This window comes from Mus caroli, unplaced genomic scaffold (assembly GCF_978045245.1).
Source record: "Mus caroli unplaced genomic scaffold, Mus_caroli_1 scaffold_5, whole genome shotgun sequence".
NCBI lineage: Eukaryota > Metazoa > Chordata > Mammalia > Rodentia > Muridae > Mus > Mus caroli.
In genome coordinates this window covers 61,741,850-61,759,136 of record NW_028227260.1, presented here as the reverse complement: position 1 = coordinate 61,759,136, position 17,287 = coordinate 61,741,850, and the positions used below count along the sequence as shown (strand labels likewise).

The following is a 17,287-nucleotide window of genomic DNA, read 5'->3' as shown; positions in this document are numbered from 1 at the left end:
CAAAGTTAGCAATTAATCAGCTCCCTCTCCCTAGAACTTTGCTTAGGGCTTTGCATAGGCACTATGTATCTTACAGATTTCAAAAGTTACCAAAATGGTTAGCTAGACTCGAATCCAGAGGCATAGTTAAAATCCTTTACTTCCATTTGAACTGTTTCTAGGGGAAACTAGCATGGTCTTGAGCTGCTGGCACTTAGAATTTTCCCAGCTTTTTGATATGGTTGGCAGAAAAAAAGAAAAGAAAAGAAAAGAAGAGAAGAGAAGAGAACAGAACAGAACAGAAGAGAAAAGAAGAAAAGAAAAGAAAAGAAAAGAAAAGAAAAGAAAAGAAAAGAAAAGAAAAGAAAAGAAAAGAAAAGAAAAGAAAAGAAAAGAAAAGAAAAGAAAAGAAAACTTGATTTAGGTTTGGAGTGTGAAGGTCCTAAGTGTCTGGACTGTTTTGATTAAAGTTTGTAAATTCTTATTTGGAACTTAGTAATATTTCAGTTACTTTTCCCCACCAACAGATAAGAAAGTGAACCATATTCTTTCTCAAGTCATTTTGAAAGCTCTTTTCAGCTGCATATTCTTCCTCCACCCCCTGCGGAACAAACATCAGCACCTCAAAGAAGGCCTGTTTAAAAGGATATTTTGGATTAAGTAGTGTGGCTGTAAACTGGGGCTGTTTGGAAAACACCCTGAAAAAGCTTTCAGTTCCCCTCCTTCTGCCTTTCAGATACCAAAGCAAGCAAATCTACAATTTGCAGCATGGAAAGGAGATGGTAGATTATAAGTTTTAGTTTCTTGTCAAAGGAGTTTTGTTTGTCCTTAGACAACACCCTCCTTGTAACTACTTGAATAGTTTTTGTTTTTGAAATCACTTGGGGGTCTTTCTGCCTTCAAGTAGAGTATGAAGTTTTGCAGGAGAGTGATTTCACCTTTAACTTTTTTTTTAGCCTATCACAAGCTACTCTAGGCCCGGAGTAAATGAAATAACATGGTTTTCAGCAGGAAAATCGAGCAGCAGCAGTAGCAATAACAACAAAACAGTTGCTTCTGTTGGTCAAGAGAAAGGATCAGGAAGAGGGACTTCTATGAATGATAATCTGCAAATAAGCAAATAAGGAATTTCGGAGTTTAGGTGGGGAGAGATTAGCAATAGTCAAACTGTCATGCAAATAGGTCACATAAAGCATTTGATGTTATGTCTGCAATAAACACAGTGAAAAAAAGTCTGTAATATTATAATGCATATAATTGAATATTTGACCTAAACTAGGGATCAAGGGAGAGTTCCACAAAGTCATGGTTACTCGAAAAGTATCTGAAAGAGTAAGAATTACAGTTGGGAAGGAACTATTATGGATGAGGAGAGTGTTCCAGTCAGAGAGGAGAGATGGAAATGTGCATAGTGAGAGAAATCAGAAATGACTCTAGGAGATAGAAGTGATTCTTTGAAAGCAAAGTTTAGCCGGAGAAGGAGTGATACTCTGAGGGCACGTGATACCTTAAATATCATATAAGAAATGATTTGGGAGATACATCAGAAAGATACAGACACCCCACAGGGAGAAGGAGAGAGATGAAATGGAAGACTGAGGAAAATTTATCCCAAGAGAGGAATGGTAGTGAGCTGGTTTTGCTGAGAGACAGTGAGCATTACTAGAGATAAAGGCGCCCGTCACTATTGCACCTAGCGCTTCAAAAGCTTGTTTCCGGAAAGGTTCTTCTCCTTACCTTTCTTTTCTTTTTACAACCAAGCTCCTTATCTCTGGTCACTCCTCATTTTCTCCATTTAACCATTTCTCACAAAGAGCCTGGAAAGTTGCCCCTTTTCATGTTTGTGTTACTTAAGCTCTGGGCGACGCTAAGACTCTATTCAAACCTCACATTATCTGGGAAGTACTTTTGGCACTCACTCTGGCACTTTGTTTTCATTCCCTGAACTACGGCAGAACTCACCCTCCTTGTAACTACTTGAATAGTTTTTGTTTTTGAAATCACTTTGGTATCTCACTACTCTGTATGTCTTTCTGCCTTCAAGTAGATTATGAAGTTCTGCAGGAGAGTGATTTCATCTTTAACTTTTTTTAGCCTATCACAAGCTGCTCTAGGCCCAGAGTAAATGAGAAGGAAGACAACGAGTGATGATATAGTCAGTGCCAGCAAGAGATAGAAATAAGCTAACCTGAGGCAGGCAGGAAGTAACAGAAAACAGGGATGTGGAAGAGGAAGCTGTAGAAAAGAGATTTTTTTTTTCCAGAGTCAGTAAGGCTAGTGTCAACTTCACAATAACCTGTTACAGATGGTTAGTAAGGGAAGCTCCAAAACAGGTCTGAAGGGAACATGAAGATAAACAAGCATGGTACACATTTAATTTGGGATGTAGCTTAACTATGTAGATTGAAGTTATGAAGCAGATGGAGGTTCTCCCATTCACCTGGGGGCCATGGTTCTGCCCAGAAAAAGGGAAGCAACGTATCCCTGCCAAGGGGTTTCATTCCTAAGAAGGGGCAGGACGTTGCTGTTGGTGGTGGTGTTGGCAGTGTGTGGAGGTAGAGGAGAAAGGGATGGGCAAGGGGAGGAGTTTCTGGTAGTAGGGAAAGGCTAGCAATGGCTGTTACAAAAGAGAAGTTTCCACAACAAACTCAGATCAGGGAGAGGGAGGAGAAGAAAGAAAACTGGAGGCCAAGGGGGAAGCAGTGTGGTTGACCAAGGCAGTCCAGTCCACCTATAAGGTTCAGAACTTGTCTAGGGCAAACGTGGGGCAGAGTAGAAGGTAACGGCTCTCTATGAACAAATTGCATCTGAACTATTTACTTTTAGTAAACCTCCGAAAATTTCATGGCAATTACACTTCCTGCCATGCAGTTATTTAAGAGAAATGGCTTTCCTTTTGCTACTGAGCATTGCCTGGATCATGTAAGGCGAGTATTATAGCTCTGGGCAACTTCACTAGGACAGTCTGAAGGCATTTTTTATTTCTTTTTTCTGGCTTAAGTAAGTGACTATGGTATTGAATTGAATTTTGTTTTGGAGAGTGACAGAAATTCAATTATGCAAACTGTGATAACCATGTATTTCCAGTTTCTTTTGCCTTTCCCCCTGCCCTCTCCTTAATTCTTACTAATATTTTCTGTGATTGTTTTAAAAAACTTAGGAGCAAACAGGGCTGCTCCTCCCAGTTTGGAGTTTTGTCTCCTCCTCCTTCTCATTAGAATTGTAAGAGGGTAGCGGTCCTGCTGCAAAGACAGGCAGACAAGCTTTCTCTGTGAATTAATTGGTCAGGAAAGACACTTTTTATATTGTCAAGTGGCACTTAAGCCACTAATTCTTGACTGTGAAACTGCTTTTCCTGGGCAATGCTCTTTAAGGAAAAACTTCTTCAGTCCAGCGATTGGTGACTAAGGGAACTATGAAGCACAGGGGATTGGGCGGGATCACGGCTCCTAATAATGCCTCCTTATCCAATGAAAAGCATTTCCTATTGAGACCCCCAAGAGTTCCCCTGGCGGCCCTCGGCTCCAGCAAGGACTTTGGGCCTTTTCTTGTGTCCTGTTTGTTAAAGGCATGCGGGCTACAGCATTAAAGAGGGCTAGTCCTTAACAAAGGGAAAGAGATAAATGTAAATAAGCTCACATTTTCAGAATGAGCGGTTTGCAGTAAGGAGCTGCGGCAGCCCAGAGTCTGCTCTTTTTGGGCTGGGCTAACCTTTCCCTGTTTTTTTGTTTTTTGTTTTGTTTTTTTTTTTTTTTATGGATAAAAATATGCGCTTCCAAAGTGCGAGTTGCCAGTTTACAAGTTTATTAGCTAACTATCTACAGGCATGAGCACATTCTCTCATCTAGCACACTCTTTCTTGGGGTAAGTCTCTTTGAGAAAGATTTGATTTTGGCGTTTGGGGGTGGGGGATGGTGTAAGAAACTTCAATCGAAACGCTGATGCTTTGAGTGTTTGGGAAAAGAAGTTAGACTTCAGCTCTGAAGTACTGAACAAGGATCATCGTGTTGAATGGTAAAAAAAAAAAAAAAAAAAAAAAAAAAACCCAAGAATTTCTATTGTTTTGACAATAAATACTGTTTCAGTGGAAGAGAGACAGGATTTTCAGGCTGTTGTTTCATGTAAACACAGTCCTAAAGAGCTGATTCAAAATCACATGGTAGAATAAGTTAGAAAGTCTTTTGGCTAGCATTATATTTCTTTGGTTTACAAAAGATTGTGAGCTAACTTGGCTTTTATTATGATGAGGTTTCTTCTAGTAAAACTATACACTACATGCCTTTGATGCTTAATTGATTTATGGAGAATGTGACATTTGCTATATTGAATAATTCATGAACTGCCCATAAAGGAGGAATCATGTTTGAATGAAAACTGAATTCTAGCATAAATAGAATTTTCTATTATTTGTGAAATTACTTGCTATTTGCCATGTAAATGCAACACAATGTGACATGTCTAAAGTTCTCTTGCATATTATGAATATTTTAAATATTTTTAGTGAAAAAGACTTGTTGAATTAATTAGTATTGTATGCTAGGTAATTTCTGTTTGGGAAGCAAATACAGCATTGTAATTTATCATGATTTTTTTGTGTGTGGGGGGGGGAGACCAGAGAAATTGAAAAAAATTGAGTATGTCAAAAAGCTTGATAATGTTATTCACTTTGCTGCTTTACCAAATAATGCATCTTTCTTTTCCTTGAGTAACATAAAAGCTTCAATAGTAACTTACAATCAAAGTTATCCAGTGGCTTTTTCACATGTTTATTTTTTCAGAGCAAACTCACAACAGCTTGCCCCAACAAAAATAGATTATAAATCCTTTTGCCTTGTTGCAAATGAGAAGTTGCATTCTTGCAAAGGATGAGCTCAGCTGATAAACCTCATGGCTCCTACATTCTAAAGCACCTCCTGACTGCCAATCAGAGATGTGAATGAAAGCCCTTTTGGAACAATCAGGGCAGCCTTTCAGAATGTGTATTCTCTAAGTTAAAGGGAGGACTGGGAAGATGCCTTATAGCACCACTCTAGCCAGGCTTAGACAAAGTTTAATCTATTCAATTCCCTTTGTGGGAGAAAATGCCCTGAGGTTTGTTGCTCTTGCTGTGATTTGGTCACTGCCTTTTATTCTCTGTCTGTCAACATATACAATCTGTTCTTGGCCCTCTGGAGTGGGAAGAAAAAAAAACCCTTATAATTGTCAATATTGGTACTAAAAATTGGGAACTTCATAAAAGGCCACTCAGCTCTGAGAATCCATTTTCAGCTTTTTGGGGATAAACAACTGATAAGAACAGTGCATAAATAGTCTTTATTGTGCAGAGTTCTATTCTGGGGTAGGCTGTTGACCCCACACTTTAAGGGCAAGGTATTCAGGTAGGGGGGACTAAAGAGCTGAGACCTCCACAATTAAAGTTGATATTGAATAGGCAATACAGAGGACAGGGAAGATGAGGGCATGAGGAATGTAGGAATTTAGGATGTAAATGTCACCTTGCTCTATAAATTTAAGCTTTGGGCAGTAATTAATACTATTTATTTCTGACATTCATATTAACTTAAATTGTTGCATTGGGTCTAATAAAATTTAATGACTCTTACTCCAGGCTTTTGGTCTTTTTTATTTTTTAATTAATTATTTTATTTTTTGTCATGACAAGCAGAAGCAGGTGAAAATAACTGACAGACAGGAACAGCCTGTGAAGACACTACTGTGGCCCCAGTTGAAGGCTTTTTTTCAGTCAGGGCCCAATATGGAAAGTGAAGAGAAACTGAGGCCTTGAAAATAACTTTTGCTAACTGTCCCACAGTTTACTTGTGATGAGGATACTAAATCAATCTTAATTATGCAAACCTTGGTTATTTAACTTTCTAATTTTCTTGTATTCCAAAAAAGAGACTCTTATGTATAGTCTACATCAAGAAAAAAAAAACATGAAAGAAAGAAATGCTAATAATCCCTGTCTTCTTTTAATGCAAACCAGTACAATATTGATTTAATTTCAGGAATATTCCTGTCTGGAAGACAATGGAAATCAATTCTTTTTAGTAATAAGTTGATCTCTGTGACTTAAAGTTGTCTGTTTTATTTGTTTATTTTGTTTTTTTTAATGTGAAGAAATATTATTTCAAGAGGGTTGTTGGTCCATTTATCACCCTGCTTTTATTGTAGGCTAACTTTTGTTCAGAAAAGGGTGGACTGTAAGAATGGTATTAGTCTGTATTAGCAGATAATTATGGGTTACAAGTACTACAATAAGAAGGATCCAAATGTAGGTGCCCCTTGTATGAATCCTAGCACCATGTCTAACTTGTTTTATATGAGAATGCTGTGCAGAGTTAATGATTTTTAATGTACATAAATGCTATGTTAGTTATGTTTAAGCATCTTTATGAAGACATGTGAGTCTCAGTAGATATACAAATATCTAGTAGTGAAAGCCTTTCTCACACAGTTCTGGAAGGAAAGAAATTTAATGGGGTTTCAGGATAGGAACAAGGCAATGGAGTCCTCACCTGTTGTCCCAGGCTTCCTTCCTTTTTCCTTTTGTCCAATCATAACAGTTGTTACCAGAGGACAAGAAAGGAAAAGGAAAAAGACAACAACAACAAAACATACCAATATAACTTTAGGCCATCAAAGAAATCTTTGTTCATTTATCAGTTTTCAATGCATGGAAATGAGAGTATATAAGCCTCTTCTCACTAGTTATCTTTAAGTGATTTTGTTACTCATACAGATTTTAGGCTTCAGTCAATACTATTAATATGGTATGTGTACAGCACTGGTAGATTTGGAGTCTAATTGCTATCTTCAATTGTATTATTACAAAGTCAAATATATTTAATATCATCTGGAAATAAGTTGGCTCTTACACACTTTGGTTTATATTATGTAATTATTTCATCTATATTATGATCTTGGCATACAGTTTATTGAGAAGTTTTCTTTATGGAACAGTATTGTGATATTTTATTCCGCAGCACTCAATTGAGGAACACTCTGATCGTCTGCCTCCAGAAAATTCATTGATTATCCAAGTCTCAGATAAATCTGGTGCCAGAGTTTGGTTTGAACTAACTAATGTGAGTACCATTGCTCAGACTTCACCTTGTTTTCATTTTATTCTTCCTTTTTTTTAAACTACTGCTTTTATATCATTACAGATCATGTGATTCAAAGTTCCAGATTAAATAGAGGAAGTAGAGGTGTTATGGTTATTTTATGACCCAGGCAATTTTGTTGAAGATGAATGTTCTTCAACATTCTTTAACTTAATCCTTCTTTGTCATTAAGAGATAGAAGATAGATAGATGACAGACAGATAGAAGATAGATAGATGTGAGGCATGCTTTCATTCTCATGATCAGTATTAGTATCCTAGCATAGCAAATGAATTTGTGTTCATACTGATTTATACTTTGTGTGTTTGTATACAGGGATAAATCTGAGTTCTGTTGGCATTATAAGTCTTGCAGAATTTGGAAATAAGATCTTTCCAGAATACCCAATATTGTTCTTTAAATATCTAGGGCTTCTATTAAGATGAGATATTGAGACTTAAAACTCTAGACAATTTCATCATATTAGATTGTGCAATTCCTCTGCAGCTTTCTTACTCTATAACTAGGTACTAGGGAAAATTCTGCTTCAGTAGCTCTGATGCAATCTTTAGTCACATCATACTGAACATTAGACCACAATACTCCCTAAGGCTTGGCCTGTGCCATCAGGTGAAGGGTTAGTAGGAAACACTAGTTCTTTTGGTAAAAAATAAAAAGATGATGAATTTAGTCACTGAAGGTGCATTCTGATCACATTAGAGCTTCTGCCCTTTCTTGATGTTTTCAGATTCATTGGCCATGGGGACAGAATACCCTTAATTATCTCAGTGAAAATCAGGTTCTATATAATAAGCTACTTTAAAAGAAATTCTAATTGTATCAAAACATGACTGATACGGATCAACATTAGCTAGTGCATAGGAACATCATTTGGATGCAGGTGACCTATGCTGCAGGTGACTTGCCTACACTGTTGCCTTCAGGAATTTGTGGAACAGAAGTCTGGATCTAGTTCCTATTGCTCCACCAGAATGGTCTTCAATTCTATTTTTATGATATTTGTGTATTTTTAGATTTGATTCACTACAACAGGGCTATAGTCAAGGGCACATTAGGCTTCAGTTTACTTTGTATTAGCTTTCATAAACTTTGCCCAAAGCAGAAAAAGCAAATGCTTTAGGGATCACAAGCACTCTGACTTGATCTAACTTCATTAAAAATGGAGCAAAGCAAGACAATTTGAGTGTACTCTGCCTTTGGGGCTTTTTTCCCTGGACTCTGGACTGTGTTTGGCTAGGAATAAAGTAAGTCAAAGCTTTCTAGGGTATTGGATTTATGCCAGAATTTATAATTTTGTTTTCAACAGAACTTATGAAATTTTAGTAGGTTATGAAATAATCTATGTACTTAAAAATCCTTATAAGGCCAAAAAGTGTCTTTTCTTTGTCTAGTGGTCCAAACATGGTATCCGCCATTATTGTTAGGCATGAGAAAAATATGGACATTATTATGAATTATCTGAATGGGCTCTGGAAGTCAGAGTTAAAAAATAATGGTCAGATTTCTTATTGTATAAAATATTATTGTCTATCAATTGCACAAAATGATGAATTTCTTCATGACATTTTCATGGATATGTATAACACTTTGATCACATTCACCTCCACATTATTCTCTCTTCTATTTCTTCATATTGACCTTTACTCTCAGATTTCTTGTTTTTTTTTTACACTTTACTCTCCTTCTTTGTCTCTACCTATGTGTCTCTTGCTCTCTGCTTGTATGTGCATGCATGTATGTGTGTGTGTGTGTGTGTGTGTGTGAGAGAGAGAGAGAGAGAGAGAGAGAGAACATTTGCATGTGTGTACATGTGTGTGTTTGCTCACACATGCACATATCTAAATGCTGTTAGCTCTTTCCTTCCTTTCACCATATGGGGCCCCAGGGATTGAACTCAGATGGTCAAATTTGGTGGTAGGTGCCTTTTTCTGCTAAGTCATTTTGTTGCCCCTTTGAACCTCTTCTTGACCAACCTCCAGGTGACCTGCCTTTTGACCATTTTGATGAATCAAAATATGTCTATCTAATATCGATCCCTCATTTAGTCCATTATGTTGGAATAATTGGTTATAAACATCTTTACAAGACAGTAGTCTTATGCTCATAGAAGAAAATACAATTAACTATATAGGCTATTTTTCCTTGTCTCTTTGAACACTCAAGTATTGACCTATACATTTAGTGGACAGTATATTAGACATTTAGGAAAAAAGAAAACAGGCCCTGTTTCTTGAGTATTTTTTATTCTTTAGAGTTAGCTCAAGAGGCAAATACAATTCTTATTTTAAAAACCTGCAGTTATTGTAGGTTGTTCAATGGGGGCCCCTTCCAGGATTGCTCTCTTATGAATAAATAGTATAGTTAAGGTTTCAAACCCAAGAAGAAACTTTTTTGCTGTACAAGGAATTGATGGAAGGATACATTTCTAATACAAAATTAAAGATACCAAGAAAGACAGAAATTTCTAGTCATGGATGAAAGGAATGGACTTCTATAATGTTCTTTTGTGGTAAGGCTAGAACTGGCAAGCTCATCAAACTTCTCATAGCCCTGTTGAATCTTCCTAGCATTACCACTGTGAGGCTCAGTGGTAATGTTTATACAGGAAAGGGAAAACAGTATAGCCAAGTTACAGAGTGAACTGTGTCTGAGTCAGAAATAGATCTTTCTGCTTCCAGTGCTGTGTTAAGACCCGACACCACACCCTCCCTGCTAGACAGCAAAGGTGGTGTGTGTTCAAGCAAGGGAGAGCTATGAATAGGGCCATAGTGGCATTTTTCCCATGCCCTCTCTTTAGGAGTGAGACTGTACTGCTTTCTTGTCTGTGGTCCTCTCTATCCCACAGGTTTTGATTACCCAAAGCAATAGAGTAGAAGTGTCATGCATTTACAGACTGCCTGCTGTGGGTATAGTGGGTATGTTCTGGGGGCTATAAAACTGAAGTATGGTGATGAGTGTATCAATCAACTTGATTTAATCACCTTATATTACATTAATATAAATATGTATTGATTCATTTATAAATCACATTGTACTACACAAACATAATGCAGTTATTGTGATATTAAAATTTTGAACAATGTGAATTAAGAAATAAAATGAAATGATTGTTATTTCTGAAAAAAACTGATTGTAGAAATAGGATACAAAACTCAGTGATTCAGAATACTAATTTAGTACAAAATAAAGTACAAAATAAAATATAGCCAGGGAGCTTGTGGCATTCTTGGCATAGATATAACCAGGGGGTAAGGCTGGAGGGGGCTCTGGGAAAAGGTGAGAAGCCTTCTAATATGAAATTCTTTGCTAAGTAAAATAAAGTTGCTAGCAGTACTTATTGTATAAAGTAGATGCAAGAGATTATGAATAAAGTCTGGTTTTAATGTTGAGTTTTAAAGTCTCATACATTCTTAAAAGTATATCACTAGGTTAATGGGAAATTATTCTCTTTCACTGTTTTCTTGATTTCTTCCAGCAATGGATTTTTAAAATGTAAATAGTATTTTCAGTGTAAATGAGTCTTCTGGACTACTAGATAATAACAATGTCAAAATAGTAAATGAAATGACTGAAGAGATTGAGAAGTGTGGCATTTGCATGTTTTTCCTACCACTGCATTGGTGAACATGGATATACATTAAATCAGAAACAACAAAAACTGTGTCTGTAGCTATGAGCACTATGGGCTGAGATTTCTGAGGTTCTTCCTGCTTTGAGGTTCTTTCAGCTGATTGGCTTCAGTGTTTTAAATACAGCACTTGAAAACCATCCCACTGTCTGGAAAAATGGAAGGGATAAAATAAAGTAGTGAGGATGAGATTAGAGGAACTCCTCCTAAGATTCTTAATACAAAATAGATGCCTCAAAAAGGTTCAGTTTTCCTGACCTTCTCTTCCCCTATTTCACTCCATACTTCTGTTTCTCTTTCTCTGGCACATTCTTTTTCATTTTTTCTGACTTCCCTGCCTCTTTTTTAATGTATTCCTTATCTGGAGCACCCCTGTTAGACTTTACTTGGTCTGTATTATTACTTTGCTTTTTGCATATCAGGGTTGCTTTGGGGAAAAGTTGAACTAGGTCTATATGATGAAATGGCCAAGAAGGAACATGATTTTTGGTGACTCCATGAAGACTTATGGAAGGACAGTTCGGTATGGCAAGTTTTAATTGTAACTGGAACACTAGTACAGTGATAACACTATTGCTTTTCCCCATGTTATGGAAGTTATCCCTCCCTCTGGGTACTTCAATGAATGACTCAAGCTAAGTATGTTTTTCTCAAGTCGGGCACTCAGAGAGGTGACTTTAGTCCTCTGTATTTCTAGTGGATTTCTATTCTACTCCTTTCCAGAATACATACAGGTGTTTGTTGACTTGTTTCCTTGGTGTCTTGAAGGGAAAAGTGAAAAAAGAATCACTTCAGAAAACAGTTATTTGTATTTTACAGCATAATCATGTGAAAACCCATTACTGGGTATGTCAGGGAACAAAGGCCACTTTCATTTCATATTCCTACTCAAAAGAATCATTCAACAGTTACTTATCCACAGTGTATTATTTGACACATTCGAAAGACAGACTAGCCAATAGTAGCTATTAATCCAGGAGAAAGTTGGTAAGATTTCTACATGTATTTTCAAATGTTGTTGACCTAAATATTTAAACAGACAACTGAGTTAATGGCTACTATATATAAAACTGTTGGAAAGAAAGCATCTAAATGGCCAGATCAGATTTTGTACAAAGAATGAAGAGGCTGTTCAGATCCTTAATTTTCACATCTCATTTGGATTTTTTTTTTTTTATGTAGAGACAGGGATTGAATATGTAGTCTAAGCTGACCTAGAACTCACTCTGTAGCTCAGGATGGCCTCAAACATACATGAATTTCACTGTTTAGACCTTTCCAAGTGTTTGGGGTTATAGGCACAATCAACTACACTCTGTTGTCAGTTGTGTTTGTGTTTGATGAGAAAAGTCGATATTGAGTAGGTCTATTTTAGTAGATGAAGGCATGGGTGTGGCTGATGGGAAAAGAAGTGAGGTATATATCCATGCCAGGCTTAGGGTGTAGCTGGAAAGAGAATCATGTAGTGCTGGAAGGAAATGAGTTTGATATTTTAATGTCTTCCTCAGAATGGCCAAGTGACATAACATGGTGAAGGAACTTATTTATTTTTAATCTTGAAATATTTTTCATATAGTGTATTTTGATTATATTCTTTTTCCTCTCCCAATTCCTCCCCAGTTCCCAACCCCTAACTATCCAAATTCATATTCTTTCTCTCTTAAAAAACAGAACAAAATAAAGCAAACAAGCAAAAACAATGGAGTCGATTTTGTGGTAAGGTAGAAGAGTAAAAAATCTTAGCTGTCAGATTTAATTAACTAAGGGATCTTGTCTTCTGAGCTTCTGTTTTAGAATTAAAAGGTGAACCAATAAATTGCTTTAATAGTTTATTGATAACTGTTTAGAGCATGCACTAGAGACCTACCTGCTGTCTTATACAAAGGAGTCAATAATTGGGCAAGGTACTTTAGTAATATTGGAGAACAAACAATACAAATTGGGTAACTTGAAAAATGTTATGGTTTAGGAATCAAAGATGTAATTTCTGGGTTTAAATGAATGTATCATTCAAATCATCTTCCAATTCCAATGTATTTTCGAAGATGAAAATGGATCTGCAAATTCCACATTAGCAGCATCTTAGCTAGTAAGTGTACTTTGAGGAATATATAATTTATCCATGTTTACTCTAATGATATATTTATTGTATTGTGTGATCTCTGCCATATCCACAATATACTCTTTGTTGTGCCATTTAGATGTGGTATGTGATCAAACAGTACTTCTCAAGTCAAATAGAACACATATATTTTCTTGCCTGGGTGAGAATATATTTTATTCCATAGAAATCTTAGAAGGAAAGCAGATTTGGTGACTCATTCTATCTTGTTTCCTATAGGAAGAAAGCATTCTCTACTGGTCCTCAGTCTTAAGAGTGGTGAACCCCTGCACCTAGCAGGCTCTCTGGGAAAAAAAAATCCATGGGTGACAGAAGATTTATTGACTTCCAATTCCAAGATTTAAATTCAAGTCTCAGACCCAGGTTGGGAAATGCAACTGCCAATAATACTTGCATTGTTGATGATTCCTTCAAGTATAATTTGAATGGTGCTGTCTATAGTGTTGTATTCATCTTGGGTCTAATAACCAACAGTGCCTCCCTGTTTGTCTTCTGCTTCCGCATGAAAATGAGAAGTGAGACCGCTATTTTCATCACCAACCTGGCCCTCTCTGATTTGCTTTTTGTTTGTACCCTACCTTTCAAAATATTTTACAACTTTAATCGCCACTGGCCTTTTGGTGACACCCTCTGTAAGATCTCAGGGACTGCGTTCCTCACCAACATCTACGGGAGCATGCTCTTCCTCACCTGCATCAGTGTGGATCGTTTCCTAGCCATTGTCTATCCCTTCCGATCTCGTACCATCAGGACCAGGAGGAATTCCGCCATTGTGTGCGCTGGAGTCTGGATCCTAGTCCTCAGTGGTGGTATTTCAGCTTCTTTGTTCTCCACCACTAATGTCAACAATGCGACCACCACTTGCTTTGAAGGCTTCTCCAAACGTGTCTGGAAGACATACCTGTCCAAGATCACTATATTCATTGAAGTTGTTGGATTCATCATTCCTCTGATATTGAATGTTTCTTGTTCTTCTGTGGTGCTTAGAACCCTCCGCAAGCCAGCAACATTGTCTCAGATTGGGACCAATAAGAAAAAAGTGTTGAAGATGATCACAGTGCATATGGCAGTGTTTGTGGTATGCTTTGTACCATACAACTCTGTTCTCTTTTTATATGCCTTGGTACGCTCCCAAGCCATTACTAATTGCTTATTGGAAAGGTTTGCAAAGATCATGTACCCAATTACCTTGTGCCTTGCAACTCTGAATTGTTGCTTTGATCCTTTTATCTATTACTTCACTCTTGAATCCTTTCAGAAGTCCTTTTATATCAATACACATATAAGGATGGAGTCACTGTTTAAGACTGAGACACCTCTGACCCCCAAACCTTCCCTTCCAGCTATCCAAGAGGAAGTTAGTGATCAAACAACAAATAATGGTGGTGAATTAATGCTGGAATCCACCTTCTAGGTACCAGAATTGTCTTTCAGGTTCAGCTACAGTGTCTCTTATGATTTTTTTCCTATGCTATAAATAAGAGAAACAAATTGAAGCTAATGATACTGAGAATAGATTAATGTACCAAATGCAGTCAGATACATTTGTTTGAACACTATTGTACATATTCTGTTTTGTTCAGTAATTATAGGTCAAGTCTAATTACACAACCAAAACAGAACAGCTTCTTCTGTTCAGTTGACTTTTCATTACCTAAATGACCAGTGGTCTTGATTTTTAGTGACGTGAGGGTTATTTTAAAACTTAAAAAAAGGCATTCCAGTAATTTTGGTAATTGGGTTGGGCCTATAAATATAGAACAAATTCAGGGATTATTTAAAAATATCTGTGTTACTACTGATATATGCTAGTATTTTTTCCTTTTTTGAATTATCATTGAATTTATTTAAAAAAAAAAAAGAACTATTTTTACCTAATCTTAATAAGACATGCTGAGAAAGAGAAATGTGTTGAATTTTAAAGGATTGGCAAATTTTACCTAGATTTTAAAAACCTAAATGAAGTGTTTGAATGAATATGGGTGGGAAATTTGGAATTTAGACAACATTTACACATTTATAATAACCACAATTAGTGTCAGCTTTTAAAACTTTCTTTTTAAAATATTTCTAGAATTTTCATATGAAATTGTTAATCCTGAAAGGTGCTACTTATGTGCCTGGCAGGTATAAAATGGAAAACTCATAAAATTAACAATGTCAATTAAAAAAAAACTTTAAGCAACACTATATTATTTCTTAAGATTTTCATTTATCCTTGATGGGGGTGGGGATTGGCTTGTAGAAAATATTTATTCTTCATGTTAAATGTTGGGGACACATTACAGCCAGAGAGCTACAGTATTTGTGCCCAGGTCAGGAGTAAATTGAAAAAGTAAGTGAATAGAATAGTAGCAGCAAGATATCTTAGAGCTTATATTAGTAGTTTTTAAGGTGGTAGTTAGATAGCTGTAACTTTGAAATCCATACTCTCTTCTGTACATTTTGGAGCACATTGTAGCCAAGGCGCTGCTGAATTTGTGCTCAGGTCGGGAGCATATTGAAAAAGATGTGTACATAAAAAAAAAAAAGAAAGAAAAGAAAAATTAACAAAAATACCCCACAAAACTAGAAAAGAAAAGAAAAAAACAAATAAGAAAAAAAAATAGTTCCTAACACATGCTTTTTTGTTTTATTATTTTTAAAGTTCTATAAAATTAAAAATACTATGCCATTTTAATAAGCATTTTAGCATAATTCTATTAGAAATCTGATAAAATTGTGTCTGGACAGGATTGAATTATAGAAAAATACATAATTTATAAAACTCAAAGTGCTACAATTTAGAGATGATGCCTTGTATCAAAATGCAGCTAGGCAACTGCTCAACTGTCACCAAGTTTGAGAGGAAATGAATAAAAACATCATTTTAAATGAAAAAAAAATCTAATAAAAATATATAACAAAAAATAAAATTTATAAAAGAATCCTTTTTGTAACTCACTTGAACAACACAAACAAGAATCTTCAAAATGTTGTTTTTCTGATGTAAATAGTAGATGTACCTTAAATATGCATCAGTCAGTTTAAATAATATGTACAAAATGTGGCAATTAAAAAATGCCCAGAATTTTCAAGTAAAAGTCCAGGAATAACACATCTTGTATATTGCTGAACTTGTGCCAGAGAGTGGTTAAATTAAAAACCACAAAACAAGGATAAAATGGTAAAAAAAAGAAATCCAAAACAATGAGCAAATTCTTGAAATTCCATAATCTGTGTTTCTTTCTAGTGATATGTAGGCTTAAAAATAATAATAAAAGTTAAATTAAAAATTAGTGCACATAATGCAGTGTTAAAGGCTGCTGAATTTGGGCTTGGGTTAGGAACTAGCTAAAAAAAAACATTGCTAAAACAATAGAACAATAGTAAAAATGAATTCATGATTTAAATGCCTAAAAATAACTATGCGTTATATTGTCTTGCAAAGAAAGGTAATTGTTGGAATACATAAGGCTGTAGGCTCAGTTAGACAAAAGTAGGTTAAGTTAGATGAAGTTCAGTTGTTAGGTTATTACTGTAAGTTCAGACTAGAAATCCAAGTATAAAAACTTGCTTGTTTCCTTCAGCATTTTTTTTCTTTTTTTATATTGAACTATATGTGAATTCTGTACTCTTAGCTGTTAAAATTATGAAATTTTAGTATTATGGTATCAAATCATTGAATTGGATGTTAACTGAATTCACATGAAATACATTTAAAAATTATTTGTGTTTTGCATAATTTCCATGTTTAATGATGCTTACTCTTTCATATTACCATATCTTGGGTTAATTTTCATGTTTTATATTTAATATAACTTGCTAGTAATAAAAATGGTGATGTGAATAATGTAACCAACAATTTGTAATGTATACCTAATTGTAAAGTTGAATGTATTTTACATTTATAAACACAGGTAATCCTTCAGCTGTAATTACAACTTCCATTTAAATTTTTATTAAATATAATAAAACATATTTGGATTATTAAGGTATTATACTTTGGTCAGTTATGTATTTATTCAAGTCTTCATTCTTAGGGCACCTAAAGATATCTATCCTTTATCTTCTTCCCATCCTTTGAGAAAAAGCTTAAAATGTACAATTTTTAATTAACTCCTAGGCCAAGTCTTTAAAAAACATGGTACCAGAAGCTATTTGCTTCACATCTATTTTCTTCTACTTTCTTTCTCTGCTTCTAACCCCCTACACCTTAAACATGATTGGCTACATTTCATGCAATCCACTTATTTTCCCTATGGCTTTTTTACCCTCCAATAATTTCACCTACAGAATTAACTACTGCTGCCTGGTAAGCAAGTGATATATGAAGTGGTGTTAATACAGCGGCAGAGTTGTGAATGACTGCCCCTTCCTTTGTCTCCTATTGTTTTTCTTCTTTCTGTCAGCTTTGCATCTTAGAAAGGGCATGCCACTAATTCAGAGGAC

General features: G+C 35.6%; 1 protein-coding gene across 1 annotated transcript; it reads left to right on the top strand.

Moving 5' to 3' along the window:
* The first annotated feature begins 6,985 nt into the window (after nucleotides 1-6,985).
* Nucleotides 6,986-14,711, top strand: LOC110287196 (lysophosphatidic acid receptor 4). Its single transcript, XM_085837626.1, has 2 exons — nucleotides 6,986-7,067; nucleotides 13,076-14,711. Exon 2 carries the CDS (start codon nucleotides 13,158-13,160, stop codon nucleotides 14,268-14,270), a length of 1,113 nt encoding a protein of 370 aa, XP_085693752.1. The 5' UTR covers nucleotides 6,986-7,067; nucleotides 13,076-13,157; the 3' UTR covers nucleotides 14,271-14,711.
* The last annotated feature ends 2,576 nt before the right edge of the window (nucleotides 14,712-17,287 follow it).

Excerpts from the sequence above, each read along its gene's own strand:
- LOC110287196 (XM_085837626.1), top strand. The coding sequence starts at position 13,158 with ATGGGTGACAGAAGATTTATTGACTTCCAATTCCAAGATTTAAATTCA.